Here is a 15829-nt window from a genome sequence, read left to right as displayed (position 1 = left end):
GCTGGCCTAGCCAGCGACTCCCACACCCCATTCATGAATTTTAAAAAATATCAACCAGTTAGTGGAGAGCAGTGTAGTAGTAATGATCTGCCATTACTACTCTCCCAAATGCAAATATCTGAAGATATGAAACGTGTAAAACATGGTGAAGTACCTTATATATAGAAATATTTAATATCATAATAGACTTTATAAAGGCCTGGCATTTATGAGATTAGTCAGTTGGAATTGTGAAGAGAAAAGTAGGTTTGACTAGGACACAGTAGAGAATATGGAGTATGCATTCAATGGATGTGGATCTGCTACACAGAATGACACTGGTTAGTATATATTGAGAAGGATGTGTGATGAGAATGAAGTGCAAACAATCACAAAACTTTTAAAGAATGCATCACAAAAGGACAGTGATTTTTTAAAATCTTTCATGGGAATTGAGCATCGCTGGCTAGGCCAGTATTTGTTGTCCATCCCCAACTGCCCTTGAAAAGGTGATGGTGAGCCGCCTTCTTGAACTGCTGCAATCCCGGTGGTGTAGGTACACCCACAGTGCTGTTAGGAAGGGAGTTCCAGAATTTCGGCCCAGCGACAATGAAAGACCGAGTTTCAAGAAAGATCAAAAGGTGGAAAAAAATAAAGAAACCTATAACATCATGTTAGAGAGAAATGTCTAATGGAAGATGCAAGGCAGCAGCATGTAGTTGCTGGGACAAATATGTCTTGGTTTGGTAACTGTTCTTCTAAATCAGGCACAGGATCAGAGTTTAGGAAGACATCTGCACAACATCAGGCTGTATAGTAACATATGTTTAGAAGTTTGTCATTGTTGTCCCCCTGGTACAAGGTATCAAGCTTCAGATAAAATCTAAAACCCACGTTGTAAATATGTACAGACTATGATAGGTTTAATGAATTGGGAATTTCCAACAAGCCTTCACAATAGATACAAAAAGAGTGACATGAACCTGTCATCTGAGCAGTTAAATTGATCAAACCAGAATCTTCACAAAAAGGCAGCTAGCTACCTTTCATAAATCATAAAGAGAGAAAAATAAGATGAGCTATCTATATGTATTTATAGAGAAACCGATTAGCATATAGAATTGCAGATGTTTATTGCTTTCCTTAAATGAGGTGAATAAAATTTCTACCATAAGTGAATATATAATCATATATACTTTATCTTATACATTCACTTGTCCAATGTTCATGTAACAAATTTGCTTTTTAGTTTAGAACTATTGTGATATTTTGTAGTTTATTGAGGACTGGAGGTTAATTCTATGGAGGTGTAAAAATAGTTTCAGTAAAAGTGGTGCTGACCAGTTTATGCTGCTGGATTAAGCTCCTTGTCTGCTGGATTGGGGTTTGAGTCCCAAATGTGACACAATAGGGAAAAAAAGCATCTGAGAGACCAGGGCTTTCTGTTCATTGCTCTGGGCGTATCACCAAATGTTTTAGTTAAAGAGTAAGGGTAATGAAAACACTGCAAAATACATAGGGAGATGAGACTCGCCTAAGAGCGTAAGCTAAATTAGAAGTGTCAAGAAGAGTAGCAACGATCCAAAAATGTAACCTCGACACTGGGCAGAATATTCTGCCTGTTGGGTGGGCTGGTCGGCGGCCAAGCCTTAATATATCTCCACACTGCCCCACGCCAACACGGTACCCGCCCTGCCTGAGTGCAGCATGTCATTGAAGTGCTTCCAACACTGCACCCAAGAGCGCCGCACCACATCACGGCTACTGACCAGTAGTACCACCTCCTCCCATGCTCTCATGGTGAGGTGCAGTGGCTTCCTCCTCCCATTCCTGAGGACAAGGGTGTCCCTCCTGGCAGCCACCTCCCCCAGGAGGACGGCGAGGCACTCATCGGAGAAGCGGTGGGACCTAGTGCCGACCCAACCTGCCCTCCCGCCTGCCGTGTTCAGCTGCACTCGGATCCATAGTTTCGGTTCAGGGGACGTTCCCCCATGGCAGCCTTCCAGGGGCTGCCTGGGCCACTTTTAAACTGGCTGCCGGGTTGCCATTGGACCCAGTGGCTGACAGGCCTCTGCCCGGCACTTTCCATCCATTGCGGAGCTAGATTTCTAGCTGGGCGAACTTTAATTGGCCCTCTAGCGTGAATTCACAGTCAGGGCCCGACCACAAGCGACAGTCCATTTCACAGCCGCTCCCAGGCCCACCCGACAACCGGAAAATCCTGCCCAGAATTTTTGCAAAGAGACGACGATATAATCACTTAATATGGCATATCATTCCAGCCCAGGAAAGGCAAGATCAGAACCATACTATGATATCAAACTTTAAAAAGAAGACCATTATTACTCTCGGCTTTCCATGCTCCCTCATTAATTGAGGCACGTTTCGAGGGGAAGGGAACCACTGTCTGCTCCAGAGACACCCTGTTGACTCAATCCATATGACCAACATCTGGTGATTTGCATATGGGAGGTGGCCTTCCTGGTCTCCAATCAGAGGTTGAACCAGTTTGGAAGATGCTGAAGAGGCCCCAGGAGGGTTTTCTGCAACTGGTGAAATGGGTGATTAATGAGCTGCCTTTTTTAACAAAATTTCCTTTCACTTATATGGAATCAGAGAAGTTGTAGTTGGTGATATTAGCAGGTGGATGCTTCAAAACAAGTGGGATAATGACTTTGTGAAGTAGTAAAGTAATGTCATACAAACCATTAACCATCGTTTGCTAATTGCCAACAGCAATTTTAGCTGGAAGTAAAAGTTTTCTCCTTTGGCTGTTCAACTGCTCAAAATATGTTAATACCATTAGCATCCTCTGCATAAACAGATAGTTCTTTTAATTCAAAAAGGGAAGAAAGTCTGCAAACATGCATCATCATTTTAGTAAATTAATGATTTATAACATTTTGATAGTGGAAGTTAGGTACTGTTAGTCAATCCTTTGGTGGATATGTTTATACTCAGCAGGTACATTGTACATGTAATGCTGTGTTATTGAATCTGTGTCCTTTGGATTGCTACTGGCTGGAGAAAGGTGACCAGATATGGAAAACATGATGGTGATCGTGTTTCACATTCACTGCACTGCAGCTCGTGTTGCAATCTCAGATCAATGAGGTGTAATCAGATTCAGAGCCTGGCTGAGCATTGATTTCAACTCGTATTTAGACATGACTAGGAGAAAGTGGATGGTTAATCTATTGCCTCTAATGGAGAAAGTAGTGTTTGCTGAAATAAACAGCACAATTTGATGTTTTTCATCAAATGCTGAGAGATTAAACTCCCGGGATTAACATCCGCTTCTTCTTTAAAGCTGTTTTGCCCCGTGCTCGTTTCTTTCAGTTACGCTTAAAGGTGTATAAATGAAAAGAGACAGTTTTTCTGGTGATGTTGTAATGTTTTTTGACCAGCCTTTAAATACCCATTTTGCTCATGAATAGCATGGGCCTTTATGTCAAGCTGGTAGTTTCTCCGCTGGATGTACACCTTTTGGAAACTAGCCTTCGAATGGAAATGTTCAGAGATTACACCTTACCATTCCTGAAAAAAAGAGTCATGTTCATTGCATCATGCTGTTTACGTCCTCCAAGGAGACTTGATGTTGCCACAAAATACAAAGTCCTAAACTTTGCCACTTTGTCAACATTTTTGTTCCGCCAGCGAACCATCACAAAAACTTACCGCAGTGTAAAATTTATGTTTTTGAACTCTTTAAGAGATGCTTGGACCATTGTACAGAATAATTGTAAAAACCCTGATGACTTTAGATGACTGTGGAGCTCAGGAGAGGTAATTCTGTGTTGAGCCACTATTCATGTGTAATGTTTACAGCCAACAAACATTTGTAATAGCTCAACTGAGTGGTAAAGCTGTAAGCCAAACATTTCTGCTGACCTCTGATCTGTAATTCATAACTCCCCTGGGTTCCCTAGGAAATTGAAGCCATCCAGTTGTGTGCTTCATTAGATATGAATAAATAGGTTGTGCAAGTTCAATCAGTAAGCCAATGTTTTTAGTTGTAATGATATATCACAGTTCATAGAACCCAGGGACGTGGTATGTATTGGTTCTTCCCCCAGACCCTTTGAGCACTGATTGTATTTGTCAAGCTTTGTTTTAATTATTGAACAAATATCTTCCTGGAAAATTTCTATACCAAAACCTGTGTTCCAAAGTTCAAGACATGAAAAGTAAAGATCGCTTGAAAGTTTCTACATTCAATCGTCTGAAACAAAACATATTCTTTTCTGTTTTGGCTCAAGACAGCTTTAATACGAACAGCACACTTCATTCTACATAATATCCCTATACCACCCAAAACACAAAAATAACAGATATGGGCCCAGTTTCCAATTTGGATTTTGTTGACATATTTAAAAGTGTTGAACAGAAATTACTAGTCACAAAATAATTAATCTATCTTTCCCAAAGCATGAAAGCTATCTCTGGCAAATAGCTGGTAAAGTAAACTTTAAGTAAAGTAAAAAATATTTCAGTGCTTTTTATGAGAATAAAATGAGGTGTGTTAAAAGCTATTTTATTTGCTGTGGATGATGTAGATTCATTAAAGACAGAGGGCCTTGTGGTGTTCTTTTTAATTAGCTCATATTTTTATCTGTTCAAGGATGATGTGTACCGTGCTACCACCAAGGGCCTGATTGAGGGCATTATTTCAGGTTACAACGCCACAGTTTTTGCCTATGGACCAACAGGTGAGTAGCAAGTTCATCTCAGAGGCATGATTTGCTGAATGCAGAACTGTTTACAGTAAAAATAAATAAACATTGGATCTGATTATTCCTGATTTGAAATAGAATTTGATAAATTCTGCTTGAAAAGTTTAATTTATTCTGCTTGTGTGTGAAGATGCAATTTATTTTACTATCTAATATGATCCTGCATGGTCCAGTAGCTCAGTTAAGTTTGTCTAATGGCAATGACCTTACCTTCCAAAGCAAAGGCTTTCAATTATTCAGCTGATGAAACAGGAATGCTTTATAAATGGAAGTTGTGATATTACCACAAAATTAAACTGTTAACTTGAAAAATGTCATCCTAGTGTTTACCTCACTTCTAATTTGATATTGCACATGCACAATAAATGCTAAGAGGTGACACCAGTCTAAACAAAAACGTATTGCCCTATGTTTGGGTCAGTTGGCATCTGACATACAGAAATCATACACCACGTTGAGCCTCAGCAAACCAAGCTACTGATAAATCTGCACTGGTGCAGTTCCTGCTCATCTGACATGATGTACAGGCCCCACTTACACACATCTAGGGAGCTTATAGGTGGTGGTGGCGTAGTGGCGTTATCACTGGACTAGTAATCCAGACACCCAGGGTAATGCTGTGGGGGCCTGGGTTCCAATCCCACCATGGCAGATGGTGGAATTTGAACTCAATTAAAAAAAAATTCTGGAATTAAAAGTCTGATGAAGATAAAGAAACCATTGCCATTTGTTGTAAAAACCCATCTGGTTCACTAATGGCCTTTAAGGAAGGAAATCTGCTGTCCTTGCCTAGTCTGGCCTACATGTGACCCCAAATGTCCTCTGAAATAGCACTCAGTTCTCAAGGACAATTAAGGATGGGCAATAAATGCTGGCCCTTCCAGCGATGCCCACATCCCATGAATAAAAAAAAAAGATTGGCCCATGGAACACCCAAGTGTATATAGAGAGGAACTGCTGGAGTTTAATCAATTGACCCACTTGCTACTGCTTACCTCATCTGTGTTAGAGCATTGCAATCTCTGCTTGATAATTCTCCCCAGGTTGGCTGGTTGATGATTATTATAGAGCATGGCGAACCTACCTGGCTCAGGTAATTGGTAGCTGTGTCTGCCACATTGGGACCTGTGTTGTTAACTTCCATTGTCAGGCATGTCACCTTGGAGCCAACTCAATCTAAAAGAGCTCACAATTTCCTCATCCCCGCCTCCCTAAAGGAAAATAGTGAGCAGTCGCGCAGTAGATAACTTACAACTGTTAGTTTATGCCATTGGTAGGCAGATAGCAGCTATCAGGAGCTCCTCACAAATGATACAACAAGTGCACAACTCCAGACTATGGAGCACATTCCACACTTATCAATTGCCAAACTTTCTTGAGTTAGGGACAGCACAGAGAGAAACTGAACTTCTTTGCCCTCTCCCCATCTGTCCATAAGCAGAGGTGTTTTTGAATTATTTTTAAAGTGGTGTTTCCCCAAAGCCTTGGTTTGTGTGATCTGATTTAAAAACAACTCGCAGCAAATTGTCATTACGATTAACTCAGAAGGTTAATTTATTCACATTCAAACCCAGTGGTGGGGTCAAGGGTAGTGTTCCCAACCTCACACATGCCCGCATGCACATGACTGCGTGCGCACATGTGCACACACACACTCACATGTGTGCACATATACAATAATAGGGATACACAAGAAAAGGGTTTACAACAATGAGCAACAACATTAAAAGGACCACAGAAATGAATATTATTTCACATGATTTCCAAAGTCCGTGAAATCAAAGTCCAGAGGGTGTTGCCTTTGTGGCGGAGCTCAGTCCAGAGGGGTTCCTGTTTGGAAGTAGCAACACAAAAATCCTTGAAACAAATGACGATGCAGCATGATGAGGGTTCTGTGCTTAGACCACTTGGCAGGTGATAATCCAAGACTCTTAAAATCAAATAAGCTTCGAGGAGGTGCGAGATGGTGGCTGGCTGCTTGGTTAGCCAGGAACTGCTGGAGTTCTTTCCAGTTAAAACAGCAGTCTGAGCTGTGAGGCTAGAAATGTAATATTAAAATGATCCATAAGGCTGGCAGCATGGGATCATGTGACATGGCCCATTAATGATTTAATTGCAGCCTCGCAAGCAGCTTCTGTGCTTCTGGCCAAAATCCATTGTTTTCCCTTAGGAGCGAAAGGGTGGCTGTTAACATGTCTTCAGCTACAATGAATTTCGATGTCTCTGTCCTTGTTATCATTCTGGCCAGGAGAATCAGTTCTTCTGTTAGTCATCTAGTTTTGTGATTATGACGTGGTCTTGCAATGGGATGAGATTGCACAAGGATGAGAGTGGAACTCTTTTGTCCTTGTAATTTCTGATGGTCGCTCCCAGAACAGACAGCCAATCTTGAGTCATATGACCTGTAGCAGCCATTTTGTGGTTCAGCAGAAGTCCAATTAAAATAGCAAAAAATAATTAAAGTTTGGATACACACAATTTTGATTTCTTTTCATGTCTTATTGGCATAACACTTGTAATTGTTGTCCAAGGCACACAGTGAGCACAGTTTGAGAAGCCCATTCATGTTCAAAAATGTTGAAAACGCTATTTTCCAGCTTAGAAGCAATTGTGCTAATTCAGCTCATTGGACAGGCCAAGAAGGCTAGACTAGCCTTAGATAAGGATCAGCTATTGAATAGGACTGCTGAATCTCACCTGATCTATGCTATATCTGGGGGGATGGAATCGAATACTCATTACATTGTACTTGTAGAAACATTGGGAGCACACTCTAGAGCTACAAGGGAGACTTTTTGGTTCTGAAATGTTGTGCATATTATTGTAGATATTGTAAAGATATCCTGATTTTTACAAGTAGTGCAGTTCATTTGTTAGAATGCAAACCAATATTTATGACTTCCAGTCTTGAGTTCTCAGTATGTTACTAATTCATTACTGATAATATATCAATTAGATCAAAACACTGTAATCTGTGTTTTATAACTGTTGACTTTAGTATTAAGCTGTCTCTGTAACAACCTCCAGTTGTACAACTCTTGAGATATCTGTACTCCTCCAATTCTGGCCTCTTGTGCATCCCTGATTATATTTGCTCCATCATTGGTGGCCCTTTCTTTGGTTGCCTCAGCCCAAAACTCTGGAATTACCTCCATAAGCCTTTCCACCCCCCTACGTTATTTTCCTCCTCATTTAAAACACGCCTTTAAACTGACCATTTTGACCACACTTTCTGTCACCTGTCCTAATATCTCCTTTATGTGGTCGATTGACAGATTTGGTTCAATAATGCTTCTCTGAAGCAACTTGGTTCTGTAACGATGCAATATAATTGAAGCTTGTTATTGTCATTGCCTCAAGATTTAATGTATATAGATAAGGTCAAACCTTCCCTTAGAATTAGACAGAATTTTTAACTGATCATCTAAATAAATGAAAGTATTTGCATATTCCCCATACATTACTGTTTATCTCATCTGACAGATAGAGTATCTAATGGTGCTGGATAAGTACCAGGGCTTTTCTCGGGTGAGCTTGTTCACATTTTGTATTGATTAACATGCAAAATGGAATGATTTTCCAATTGGATATAACAATTTAATGAGTTGACGTTTCGAGTCCTCATGACCCTTCAACAGAACTGATTGGAATCAGTTCTGTTGAAGGGTCATGAGGACTCGAAACATCAACTCTTTTCTTCTCTGCCGATGCTGCCAGACTTGCTGAGTGTTTCCAGGTAATTCTGCTTTGGTTTTGGATTTCCAGCATCCGCATTTTTTTGTTTTTATGACAATTTAATGTACTTTTTAACCTCTTGGTGCCATTCCAATACCTTAGTTTGCTAAAAAAAATTGCCGGACTTGAATTATTGGTTCACACTGTTTGAGAGAATCACATCGACTAATCCTGCTTGATATTGCACCATTTAGAATTGAATATTTTCAAATGTAATAGATTCTTTGTGTCACAGTCAACAGTGATGATTAGTTTATTCTTATTGAACAAAGATGAGCAAACACTTTGGATTTGAATTGCTCTTTTAAAAGGTAAGTCCTTTGAAGTTGTCTCTTTTGATGCTGATTATTTTAAAAATTATGTTTGTTTGGCCATCACAAGCAGTACATTCGGCCATTTCAAATTTCATTAGCTTACACTAGTCGTGTCACAAACAACTGAATGGTTGACTAAAGAACAAGTTAAATTTCTCTACATTTATTGTCCAACAGCTCTAACCTAGGCAAAATGGTATAAGAGTCCCCCATTGTCCAAGGGTAATCAAACAGGCCGATAGGGTAGATAAAAACAATTTCCTCCCATGGGGGAGTCAAAAACAAGAGGGCACAACATTAAAATTACAGATAGGCTGATCACAGGTGATTTCAGGAAACACTCCAGACAAAGGCTAATGGAAATCTGGAACTCTCTTCCCCCAGAAAGCTGTTGTAGCGAGTTGACTGAAAATTTCAACAGTGAGATTGATATGTTTTTCTTAGGCATGAGTATTAAGGGTTATGGAATCAAACCAAATTCTACTCCTGCTCCTAAGTCCTATGTTCCTATTTCCTGTGGAGTTAAGACACAAATCAGTCACAATGTAATTGAACAGCAGAACAGGCTCAACGTGCTGCATGGCCTACTTCTTTTCCTAGGTTCTTATTTCAGTCCCTGGTATGGAACCAGAACTTGAAGAAAGATGAGTCGTTTCCCTGGGAAGAGGCCAAAAAATGGACTTGAATGTAGGCGTAGGGTGTGCGTGTGCGTCAATTCATGGGAAGGGGTGGCTTGTCTAAGTGGGTTACCATAAAATCAATGCTCTATGAAGTTCAATTCAAGTACTTCTGTGCATGAACTCTGGTCAGAATTGGCAGCAGTTAGGATCATCCTGCTGAATGATGAGACACAACAAGAGATACTGCACATGGATTGCACCTTGGATAGCATTTTGCTTTTGTTTTGAGCTTTAAGTTTTGGAGGCGTGCGACTGCAACATATACAACCTAGCTTATCTTCAAGACTGGAAGAAATGAACGGATTTTAGTTGAATCCTTGCATGCTGTGGTTGGTGAATCCCTGTGCACTAGCCCTAACTGCCTGTTTTTAGTGCACAGTTTAAATTTGGCTCAGTTTGATTAGCTTCAAAGCTGGGATTTGTTTTCCGAAGGGCGAGTGTCTAAAGGGGATGTCTGTGGACTATAAAGAAAACGCATTTATATATCATCCTATCTCAAATATCTCAATTAGTTAACGTACGACAAATTACTGTAGATCGTGGCATATAAATTGACCTTTTGAAGCTTTAAAAAATCTTTCCAAAAACAGAGGTCAATTTATACGCCAAGTGTAAAATGTGAACCGTCGGTTTTGGTTTGGTGGTCGCCATTTTGGAATGTGAGAAAATTTCTGTTTGTCAGTCACCCTGCAGAGTCTGCTCCGTGTGGGCTTGTCTTAAACTTCTGCACATCTTCTTGGCAACACCTGCCTGATTCCATGTGCCAACTTGTAAGGTAAGAATAACCCTAAACATGTATTTCTGAGCTGAAAAATTGAGGCCAACTTCTAATGGAAGTATAGCCCTAAATGAGCTTTTATTAGCTGATCTATATGCTGAGTATAGGCCTAAACATCCATTTGGCATCCAAAAACGAGTCATCTTATACGCTGGGTTGACTTATATGTCATGATCTACAGTACTTTGAGCTGCAGTCTCTCTGCTGTTAAGCAGGTAAATGCAGCAATTGTTCAGCACACAGCAGCATAACACAAACAACAATGAGATGAATGAACAGTGGTTTGGCATAGTAGGTTGAGGGATAGATGTTAGCCAGGAGTACTTCTTCAAACAACGTAGTGCAATCTTTAAAATCCATCTGAGGCTTAGAAACATATGGGTCTCAATTTGAACCTTAGTCAAAAGACTGCACCTCTGATAATGCAGTATTTCCCCAGCTCTCACTGGACTATCAGCCTAGTTTAATGTGGTTAAGATCCTACAATGGAGCTTGAATTCAACCTTCTCACCCCAAGGAAAGATGTGATAAGCTGACCCAGTAATAACATAAATGCTGCTAATGAAAGCATTACAGTTACAGGTTACTCGACAGTGACATGTATAACAACTCATTACTTTGATTTAAATCACAACCAGGTTTTGGCTAATTTCCAATTTAGAAGATAATTCTGATGATGTGCTAAATACTGCATCTCATGTGGGCTGTGCAATAAAACTGACCTTATTGGGTTTTTGGCTGCATAGTGAGGCTTTTCAAACTGCCAAAAAGCACACTGGAAAAAGGTGCATTTGATGTTCTGACTAAGTGTGCTTAAAGCATTTCATTAAGTTTGTTGAAGTGGTAATAATGTTAGACCAGAACATATTACGTTATGAGGGATCTTCTCATAAAGCTGTAGCAGGATGTTGCTAATGATTAGGTCCACTCGAATGAGCTGAACTGAACTTGAACTGGAGTATGGCAATTTTACTATGATTTAATTAAGTGCTGCGTTAATGAGAATGTTGTGGGTCCTTGCAGCTCATCCTCCACACACCCTGACAGCCACCTTTTTCCTCATTCTAAATGGGGCCTTTGAACATTATTTAATTTCGATAAAAAAGGACTAGATTTTTTGCCATACAGGGATGAGAGTTTGACTCTCAGTAACAATTTGTGTTTATAGAGGCAGTTAAGAGAATTGGATGCCAAGTAGGTGGAGTGAAAGTGTATTCATGATGTGAGCTTTTGGGAGGTATGCAGAAATGTAGCAAGGTGAAGGGCTTAAGAGTTCAGAAGGCTAAAACTGCGAGATAGAATGAAGGCACTTTACCTCCTCATGATATCTTAAAGAGCTTCACAACCAATGAACGACTTTTCTTGACGTGGAATATATGTTATTACAAAGGCACAAAGAGCAATGAATAACAGCAAAGGAACACAAGCATCAAATTAACTGAATAGCCAATTAATCTGTTTGCTTGTAGTTGCAGAGAAATTAATGTTGGGCATGCATTTTTTTTTTACCATGCCTGAGTCAGCATAGCATTTCTTGGTTTAATATCTCATTGAAAAGATGGTAAGATTAACAATGCAGCTATCTGATCATGTGGTGGATAAGTTAGGACTGGTAGGAGCAGAACCTAGAAAAAGAACTGCCACAGAGAACAGGTATTGGAAGGGATTAGAGTGGTTGACTATATTGAAGGCCGTAGAGACTTTGAGGACAAGGAGGAGGGATAACATGTCACAGATGCAGTCACACATGATTTTGACCTGGAGATCCTTTGTACAATGCATGGATTGAAAACTAGACTGAGAGGATTGGAACAGAGCTGCATGAGAGAGGGTTGTCCTATGATGACAGATTGAGTAGAATGGGCTTTCTGTACTGTCTGAAATTTAGAACAATGAAAGGTGATTTCATTGAAACATATGAATTTTTAAGAGAACTTGACCAGGTAGATGCTGAGAGGCTACTTCCTCTGGCTGGAGAGTCTAGGTTGGAGTGCCTAGCTTCAGATTAAAAGGTTGGACTGAGGTGAGGAAAAATCTCTTCACTCAGAGTTGTGAATGTTCAGAGTTTTCTATCTCAGAGGGCTCTGGATTCTCAGTTGGTGGATATATTCAAGGCTCTGATCAATAGATTTTTGGACTTTAAGAGATTTGAGGGATATGGGGATCAAGCAGGAAAGTGGAATTGAGGTAAAAAAATCAGCCATGATTTTATTGAATAGCAGAGCAGGCTCGAAGGGCCATATGGCCAACTCCTTATCCTATTTCTTCTGGGTGTGGAGAAAGATGGCAATGGCACATTTAATTACTCAAGAGGAAGGCAAGGTTAGATATTAGGCAACAATTGAAGGGGGAAGAGAAATCAAAGGCAGATGTTTAAGGAAAGCAATGACAATAGTTTTGAAATTAGAAAGTTAAAAACTATATGAAAAAAGGGAGTGATTGGCTATGTCAACAAGCATTGGGCTGATGAGAGTAGTCATTAGGTAGTTTAGTGACTAGCTGCTTGGTTGGGGGTAGTTAATGGAGCAAGTGGTAGCTCTCTTGGACTGGTTAAATCTGTTGAGAGCTTGGGAGGGGCAATGGGAAGGTACCTCACTGAAGCCACCCCAGTTTCCCTGGCCAGAATTTTATGTTCCCCCACCGGTGGGTTTTTAGGTGAGGGGGAACCTGAAATTGAAGGGGCAGGATTCCCTCTGGATTCCCACCCTCCCAACCACACAGCGATTTTAAGCTGGGGCGGGCAAGGCCTCAGACAGGAAACCTGCTCTTGCCTCAATTGGCCACTTAAGGGCTGTTTCCCACCCAGCCTCAATTTTTAGGCTGGTGGAAGGATTGACCTTGCATGGAGGAAGCCTGAAAAGCAGGACTTAGATCTCAGGCGGGGATGGGTGGGGTGGGACTCCATCAGAAGGCCCCTTCTGTAGTTGGGCGCTGCCCCCCCTGCCCTTAAGGTCTGGGGGGGAACGTCCGTATCCCCCCCCCATCTCCGGCCTCACCCCTGGGACTCCAATCGCTCCTTCACATCCCCCGAGGCCTTCCCTATCTTCCCTGCCCCAGGGCTCCTCGAACATACCTTGGCCTCTAGTGCCCGGACTGAGTCTCAGGCATTGTCATGCAAATCCTGTTCAATCCGCTGCAGCTCATTGGCCGGCAGCTCTCTAAGGTAGGACCTCCTCCTGAGTGAGGTGTGAAAGTCCTGCCTGCAGCTACTGAACGCTCATTTGAGCATGGTGTGGCTGCGGGGGCACCCGAAAGTGGCGTGGATGTGTTCCCCGCCAACTCTCGGATAACAGGAATCAAGGCCTCGCCATCCGAAAAATTCCAGGTAATGTCTTTGTAGATCACTGAAAATTTTCCTGAAATCCTAACCTCTGAACTTCCTGTTTCCTCACACAAGTGTTATGCTGTTTGTCCCAGCAGTGCTCTTGCATCAGTTTTTCTTTTCCTATTTAACATTTTCTCCTCTATTCTCTCCGTACTTCACCTTAAATCAATAGAATCTGCCTAAAGCCACTTTCTATTAAAAAAGTCAAAAAAAAAACAAAACACACTGAAGCTGCAGAATATGGTTTGCACAAAATAATTTTACAAGTTGCAAACTTATCTCAAATGCTGTCAAGGGGATAAAGAACAATTTTATTGTGCATGGTTGTTTAAAATCCAACAATAGGAAAGATTGCATTCTTGCTTACTTTTCTATGAAGACAGACATTTGTGGTTGATAACATAGGGTCATAATTTCCTGTCAAAATAATAGTGAGGCTAATGCGCTCTTCATTATTCACGCACAAATGGTACAGATGCACAGAGACCCTCAAATACTCGGAAATTCATGTCCAATTTGTGCCACTGCACCATTAGCATTGCAAAATCGGTATCCCACTGTCTACCTCACCATTGGATGGCATGAAATATGAACTAAACTTGCTACAAAAAGTTTAAGCTTTCTGCATTTCTGTCAAATTACCTTTTTATTGATGTGATACGTGATAAGTGACATTCCGAGAATGGAATCTCATTCCTTCAGGTTTCAGTTACCTTTGGAGATTTTAAAAATCCTTGCACTGCTCATTTCAAACTCCTTCAATCTCACTGTGTACTCAGGCCCCAGATGCCCTGTTTCCTTCGCTATGATATGATCAGTTCACACTTCCAGCAACTTGCCATGCAAAAAAACTTACAAATCTAAATGTGTACGGGCAAGTGCATTGGCAGCCTCCTGTCAAAGAAAATTATGCCCAAATTTATAGCTTGGTCTACCAATTTTTGAAAACATTTAATGGATTACCTTATTTATTTTTGTTTTCTAGGTGCTGGGAAAACGTACACCATGTTGGGAACAGATTATGAACCTGGTATTTACGTACGAACACTTAATGACTTGTTCAAATGCATTGAAGAAACTAGTGATGATATGGAGTACACTGTTTCCATGTCATACTTAGAGGTAGGTACATAGTAATAACTTGCAGGGGCAACTTTTCCATTGCTGTTTACAAGGCACAAAAGAAGCTTCATAACCACAGAACCTCTGTTGCACTAAACAGTTGTATTTCAGGTGTGATGTCCATTTGTTTACCAGCTAGGATCAACTTTGGTAACTGCATAATTTTTATCCAGGTGGTCCTCACTTCCATCTCTAGCAGAAAGTTCTTGAGGCAATAGGATGCATGTATGATGCAGAAGGCCCAACCAATATACTTGGTTCCTAATATCTGTGTGAAGTTGGTTCAAGATGATGTACCTTCAATTATTCTCTCCTGTTTTGTTGGTAAATGCATGTGATGGAAGTAGAACTTCAACAAGCTTCTAACTTGAACATTTCTGTATAATTTTTCTTGAACATTTTTGAGCTCACACAAGCTCATCTTGCTACCCATATCCTAACCAGCAACAGGTCCCAGTCAGCCAACACTCCCATGTTTACTCAATTTACCAATTCCACTTTGGCCTTCCCCTATTCTGTCCCTGTAACCTCCTCCAGTCCTACATCCCTCCAGGAACTCTGCACTCCACCAACTGTGGCTTCTTGTGCATTCATCATTGATGGTCTCGCCTTCAATGATTTTACTCCAAAACTCTAAATTCCTTTCTAAATCTCTCCACCAATCCTCTCTTTTATGATGTTCTTTAAAACCTACCTCTTGAATATTTTTAGTCGCTTATCCTAACATCTTCTTTTACTGGTGTCAAATTTTGTCTGATTATGCTCCAGTAATAAGGTGAAAATTTCAATTTGTAGGAGATATAGTTTTGCTTATTACTCTGAACACTAGTTTAAGATATTGTGAGAAAGCTCAAATAATTATGGTGCATGTATTCAACCCAGCATTTCCCCAGAGGCTCAAATAAAATCATAAAATAATATTTTAGGATTTGTAGATGTGACCCTGCATTCATAGTGTAGTGCACACAATAGCCTACAATGGCACCTTTTCTCTTTTTGTTAAGGTATTGTTATTTAGTAACAATATATGTATACACTAAATGTATTACATGATCTGCAACTGGGGAAGGCTCATTGACAGCTTGAGATGGCATTCTCCTTTGTTTACCTGTACATCCTGAAAGGAAAAGGCCAGTGGACCTGCACGTTTCCCTCCAAGTCAA

The 15829-nt window shown here is 40.6% G+C and overlaps 1 protein-coding gene across 1 annotated transcript in view; it reads left to right on the top strand.

Moving 5' to 3' along the window:
• The window catches only part of kif19 (kinesin family member 19), a 227670-nt gene that overhangs the window by 126317 nt on the left and 85524 nt on the right, over nucleotides 1-15829 (top strand). The window contains exons 4-5 of the mRNA XM_041216831.1: nucleotides 4601-4688; nucleotides 14530-14666. Of these exons, the coding sequence (XP_041072765.1) occupies nucleotides 4601-4688; nucleotides 14530-14666 (225 nt within the window). The remainder of the gene's footprint in view (nucleotides 1-4600; nucleotides 4689-14529; nucleotides 14667-15829) is intronic.

The sequence above is a fragment of the Carcharodon carcharias genome, chromosome 22 (genome assembly GCF_017639515.1).
Source record: "Carcharodon carcharias isolate sCarCar2 chromosome 22, sCarCar2.pri, whole genome shotgun sequence".
NCBI classification, from domain to species: domain Eukaryota; kingdom Metazoa; phylum Chordata; class Chondrichthyes; order Lamniformes; family Lamnidae; genus Carcharodon; species Carcharodon carcharias.
This window is presented reverse-complemented; position numbering and strand designations above follow the sequence as displayed.